The following is a 6498-nucleotide window of genomic DNA, read 5'->3' as shown; positions in this document are numbered from 1 at the left end:
AAAATAAATAAATTAATTAAAAAGAATGGAAGCTGTGAAGAAAAAACAAGATAATTTAACTCCATTTGGGCAACATAAATCTGGGAACAGCATATAATGGTTCAGCTTTTCAATGTTTGACGCAAAAGCCATTCATTCAGACTGGAAATGTCTGGTTATTTCACCCAGAACTCACTGTTACGATCATACCATTCCAATTAGTCATCTTTGGAGAGGAAATCTCACCAGATGATACAGTTAGACCCAATTTATACAAGTACCACACACTTGGAATGTATTAAAAATGACATTTCCACTTATTTTACAGCATAAATATTTGTCTTCTGGCATTTCTCAAATGTGAGCATTTGAAGGAGGTGTTGAAACAACTTTTCAGGATGGAAGGTTAATGATAAAGAAATGACACAGGTTACACAGTGTAAGAAAGCCACGTTTTAACAATTATTTTTTGACATCTCAAACAGCGACTTGCCCCTTACTGCAGTCATTTCCAAATACCAATCTTTCTACCTGAATGAGGCAGAAAGAAAGAAATCAAAGTCTACAGTATCTTGACTAATCTTTAAAGGTATGTAATTACTGCTACCAAACATAGAATACCCATTCAACAAAAGCGAGTTCAGTCAAAAGGTCCAGGAAGTATCTATTCAGGGCGAGGTTTTAGGGAAACCATGTTGAACTAGACACATGGCTATAGTGACTTCCTGTTTAATTGCAATTTCTCACACTAAGATGTGCTAATTAACAAGATAAAGGTAATAAAGAACTTAAAGTTACACAGGAGAGGAATATTAAAGGAGTATCCGTGGTTAGATTTGGTTTCCCATATGTGTTCCCAGTGCATGCTGATGATCTACTTCTAACACCTGCCAAATAGAATTTTAGAGGTTTCTCAAGCCCACCCTATCTGTCCACAGTCAGGTTGGAGAAATGATCCCTCAGGAAATGTTCTCAGTCAAAGAGGGAGAAAACATGGAAAATGGGTAGCCCAGTTAATTTGCTTTGTGTGTGTGTGTGCGCGTGCACACATTTCATTTTATTGTAACAAAGCAACTTGTACACTTTTAATGTTTAAAACAGAGCATCATCTTTCTTTTCCAGTGAAACAAGAAGAAAAATTTAGAAATAAACAGGATCAAAATTACAGTAGAGAATGTCAACTGCAAATAAGATCCTACAGGCTCTGCTGATTCTCCCATTGAGTGGCAGGGCTCAAGTCATCATTAGGAAAGAATTTTATTTTAAAAGTATCATCTTAAACTGCAGGGATGTCCGTTAAACACCACAATCAAACATGCCAAACGAGAAGCCATGTTGTCAAAATGCCCACTTAACCCACTCAAACCGACCATTTGCTGACCTTCTATAACCCCAGTTTTGTTTTTTGTTTTTTCTCTTTTTAAACAGGAGAAAGTAGACAGATACATGTTGGTAAATGCTAACTGTCCAGATTCACATAGAGACACAGTATCTTAAGACACAGATAACACCGTGTCTTAACTCTGAGCCCAATATATAGAGAAAGGAGGGAAAAGGCTAGAATTTCATGCATCGGGCCTAACACCCTCCGGTCTCGAGCAGAGCTAAAGGAGCAGGAGGTTTCTCTCTTTTTTTCCCCCCAAGAGCATGGTGGTGTTGATCCCATAAACTTCTGTTGAGAGAGGAAGGGATAAAAATGAATTTGGAAAAGGAAGGGGTAGAGATTCTTTTCCCACTGAATTCTGCTGAAGATATTTCCCCCCAAAATAAGTTGTGAACCATGGTATAAAGGAGAAAAGAGACCTCAAAAACATGGCAACTGAGCACAAGAGAAGGGGGGGGGGTGGAAAAACAAAAGACTGCAATTTGCTCCCAGGGACTGGAGAGAATTTTAAAAGGTTGGAATCCATCAATGTTCCATCAGTCATCTGCTTCACCTTTCCTCATCCTCATCCCCTTCTTCATCAATATCTTCCAATCCCTCTTCCTCTTCATTGTCATCATCTTCTTCTCCTTCCTCTTCCTCATTATCCATGTCAGGAACCAAGCAGTACTGTAACGGATTTGGCCAAATATCATCTTTGATGACCTCTCTTAACTCATGTGCAGCTGCATCAGAATGATCAGAAAACCAGGTGAAGAAGCTTTCTGGTTCCTCATGCTGTCTCTTCCTGCTGGCTTGATTCTGTGTTTGACTTGATTGTTTCATCAAATCCTTTCCAAGTTTCCATTTGATTTCAGTGGACTTTGAAGATAGATCACCACTTTTATTCAGATGAGATCCTTTGGAGACAAGTTTATTTTTGAAGTAAGGGTTTTCATCAAAATAAAAATCTATTCTGTAACCTGATTTAATGTCTTCAAATTCTGTCACTTCAACTCTTGTCAAATAATGCAGCACCTCTTCATCCTCCTCCCCAAGCAGTGCAGACACTTGTGGATGTTTAACATATGTTGTTACCCCCAAATTTCGGACTTTGACAGTCAATTTTGACCTCTTCTGAAAAAATGGTTGGCAGAGTTTGTTATATTTCTGTTCTACTTTTAAAATCTCTTCACTGGCTTGTTCATTAAGTCTTTGTATTTCATTTTGTACTTTATCAATATGTTTGATTGCTTCTTGCTGTTCTTTTACTTCCTTTGGCAAGTTTGAAGAAGCAGATGCCTCATCTGGCCTGGAGGCAAGAGTCAGCCTCACTGTTTGCAGTTTCTTAGCTTGGAGTGGAAGTGAAAACTGGTGTTTGGGGGCCATGCTGGGAAAAAAGCCAAGAGCCCTCCCAGGGGAAGAGAAAGTTACTGCAAGCTCAGAGAACTCTAATTTGCTTTTTATATGGGACTGTTCTCAGATGTACTCTATGTTATATCCCAAAAGTTCCCAGTGGAATTGAGTTCCCACTGCCTATAGTGGTAACATGTTCACTAAGATACTGTTTCACCTTTCTTTCCTTCTGTTTCACCCACTTTTCTACCATTTCTTTTGAGATTATCTCCAACATAAACCTCTTGAAATCATGTTCTTGTCTAGAGTCTACATTATGGAAGACTAAACTAAGCCTTCTTAGGGAAAAGAGCAAGTAGATTATTCCAAAGAGAGTGAAAAGCATGCCTAGAAGCCTAGACATAAAAGAATGCACAGCATGGTTGAGAAACTTGCAGTACATCTTGATTGTTGAATACTAAGGAAGAGTAGCTAGAGTTGAAGCCAGAGTGGTAAAGTAGGACAGTACCTGAAAATTCTAAATTGTGTGAAGTTTGGGCTTCATATTAAAAGAATCAGGAGATGTCTAGGAGGAGGAGTTGCACTGGAAATTTGGAGGAGGATGAGACTATGAGAGAATTAGTAATTGGAGTTGACAGTGATTGACAGGGCATCATGGAGAGCAGAATCCAACATAACATATGGGATTTTAAGTCAGATGTAGGATAGATTACCATATTATACAAATCTGGGGGGGGGACACCTTTAAGTTGAATTTTATACTAACTGTCCTCCCTTGCTTACTGCAAAATGAATAATGGCCTCTGGAGTTCTTCATTGGCCATGCTATGTAAGGTTGAGCTAAAGAATATACGATCAGCTTAGGGAGGCCAGAGATGAGTTAATTTTTATATGTGCTGAATGTAAGATTCCTGTGGAGATTTTAGTAGCTGAATTGATCTGCTACTCAGGAGACAGGCTTCAGCTGAAGACCAAGATTCATAAATAATCAGCAAATGTATTGAGGGCATATGGGTAGTAAGATCAGGGGGACTTAGAGGAGAATTCTGAGGAACCTGACATTTAAGATTTTTTAAAACACTGAAATTTTCAAAAGAAAATGCAAAATATAGTAAGAAGGAATATCCAACATGTAGAAGAAAACCCAGCATGTGACTGCACTGAAATAAAAAGAATGGAATGCTATAGGAGGTACAAATGATCAGCAATGTCAAATACTGCCTAAAGTCAGGAAAGATACAGACAGAAATACCTGTTCAATTGGGTAAATGGCTCAGCAAGAACATTTTGCCAAACATTTGACATGGCTGCCAGATCGCTGAGACTTGAGTGCTGAGACAGAGATAAAAAAGTAAATGTAACTTGTATTCAGTCTTCTCAGGAAGTTTGGCTTAACTAATAATACTTAGAATTATAACATCCGAGACTTATTAAGTAGCTTATCTTCCAGGCATTTACAAATGCTATTATATATATACATATACATTCAGTCTATCTTATGTGGTATTATAGAGGAGGAAATCACAGTCAGTTAAATGAGTTGCTAAAAACATTACATTAATTGTAACTAACTAATAAGTGGCAGATCTGGGATACACACAGAGATAATCTGTCTCTAGAGTCTCTCTATGAGCAAGAGGAAAGAAATAATATAGTATCACCAACTCAAGGGGCATGAATTGAGCAAACTCTGGGAGATAGCAAAGGACAGAGAAGCTTGGCATGGTACAGTCCATGGGGTCTCAAATAGCTGGACACAACTCAAGACTGAACAAAAACAGCAAAGAGGGACCTGGGATTAAAAGGGACTTCTGAGAAGAGAGGCTTGAATATATTTAGATTCTAACAAAAAAAGCCAATAGAGGGAGAGACAGAGATAGTGAGAATACATTTCACAAACTTGGGCAGAAGGGACACATTTCCTTGTTGCAGGAGAGATGGGCAGGATGAGTGCTATTATTGGTCTGTTTGGTGGTAGGAATTGAAAAACTTATCAGTTGATGACTGCCATTCAAAGAAGGAAGTTGATTAAGAATGAGATAGTGAGTGAAAGAGTCAGTTATAAGAAGAAAGTGAATATATTTGACATAGTTTCTGTGGTAAATGGGAAAGGAACAAAACATAAGAAACACTGCTGTGATGTGGTAAATTGAAGTCTCATGGGAAGCTATGAATCATAAATTTCAGTGTCACTAATCTGAGTAAGGTGCTATTTCTGTCCAACGCTTAGCAGCCTTCAACAGAGAAGATGAATAGATGAAAGCCAAGTGTCATGTTTTGTTTTGTTTTGTTTTGGTACAGTAGGATGCAAGGAGTCAAGTAAATGTGATTGCTGAGGGTTTTGGCAAGAAAGTTGTTGAAATGGAATCTGATGCACAGTAATAGAAATTAACTCAGAAGGAAATGATAGGGAGACAGTTGATATAAATATGTACACATTAGAGGTCCTACAGAAGTCAAATGACTGAAGATCTGGGAGCAACTGAGTAAAAGAATAAAGTCTATTTTGAAGACATAGTTGTCTGAATTTATCATTGAAGAGGTAAAATAAATTTCAAGTGATGACAAAATCCAGAGGGTAACTATAAAAAAGAGTCATAGACCTGAAGAAGAATAAAAAGCCTTTGAAGAGAAACATATCAAAGAACTGAGGACATTTTATGTCACTAGATGGATGTTGATATCTTTAAAGATATTGATAACACAGGAGGTAAACCAGAAGTCTATAAACTAGGAGTTAAATCTTTCAATAAGTGAACATTTAAGACCAGGAAAACATTTATTGACTATTATAAGAAGGTGTTATGTGTAACAAAATGGCTCAAACATAAAAGGAACAGGAGATTTTATACTTTACAAAGATCCTGAGATAAATAAGGTGAAAGAGTAGCTTTAGGGCTTCTCTAATCCATGACCAAGTTCCTAGTTTCAGGTAAGTTCTTCCACTATTAAAAAAAAAAAAAGAAATCTGAGAAAACGATATGAAGCAACTGGTTTCAGACACTGAGCAATAGACAGTATAAATCTGTGATTCCAGACACAAGAAAAACACATGGGATTAGGCCTACAATTGCATTGATTTTTCTGCTTGGAGGAGCTTCTGAACCTCAGTGCAGGGAAGTGGAGCTTATATTAAGTAGAATATTTTGCTAAGCTAAGAAGACAGAGATGAGAATTTGGAGTTACTAAAAGATATCTAGCTTTCAGGCAGAAAGAAGGAAGCTGCACAGAGAAGGGGATCCAGAAATCTTCATAGGAATTGTCTTGATTATTCCATGAAATGTTAAGCAATTAATGTTCAGGATGATTCTCTATCTATAGATTTTGCAAATAATAGATAAGGGGGAGCTATGAGATGAACTAAGATTCTAAGTTGAACTGAGAGTCCAACTAAGACACTGGAGTTCCAAGAAACCTGAAAAATAAAACCAAAAAATGGAGTTGATGTGCTAATAAAATAATTCTCTAACAAATCAAAACAAGGCAACAAAATCTATATTATCAACAATATAGCATATGCAATGTGCATGAAATGATAAAATATTACTAGACATGTGAAGAAGCAAGGAGATATGATTCAAAACCAGGACAAAAAATTGATGGGAACATACAGCAAGGTGACAGAGATCTTGCAATTATGACAAAGACTTCAGGTATATCATAGATATGTTCTCAAATTTTACAGAAATATATGAACATAGTACAGAGATGAGAGGATATCAGTAAAGAATTGGAAATCCTTAACCTGAAAAATAAAAATCTAAAATGAAAAGTTTAGTGGGTGAGTTTAACAAGTGGAA

At 37.1% G+C, this 6498-nt stretch overlaps 1 protein-coding gene across 1 annotated transcript; it reads right to left on the bottom strand.

Moving 5' to 3' along the window:
* Positions 1 to 1912: 1912 nt before the first annotated feature.
* On the bottom strand, positions 1913 to 2731 carry LOC110126646 (protein SET-like). The gene has a single exon (XM_020876411.2). It carries the CDS (start codon positions 2729 to 2731, stop codon positions 1913 to 1915), a length of 819 nt encoding a protein of 272 aa, XP_020732070.2.
* Positions 2732 to 6498: the final 3767 nt, after the last annotated feature.

Source organism: Odocoileus virginianus, chromosome 17 (genome assembly GCF_023699985.2).
Source record: "Odocoileus virginianus isolate 20LAN1187 ecotype Illinois chromosome 17, Ovbor_1.2, whole genome shotgun sequence".
In the NCBI taxonomy this organism is placed as follows: domain Eukaryota; kingdom Metazoa; phylum Chordata; class Mammalia; order Artiodactyla; family Cervidae; genus Odocoileus; species Odocoileus virginianus.
This window is presented reverse-complemented; position numbering and strand designations above follow the sequence as displayed.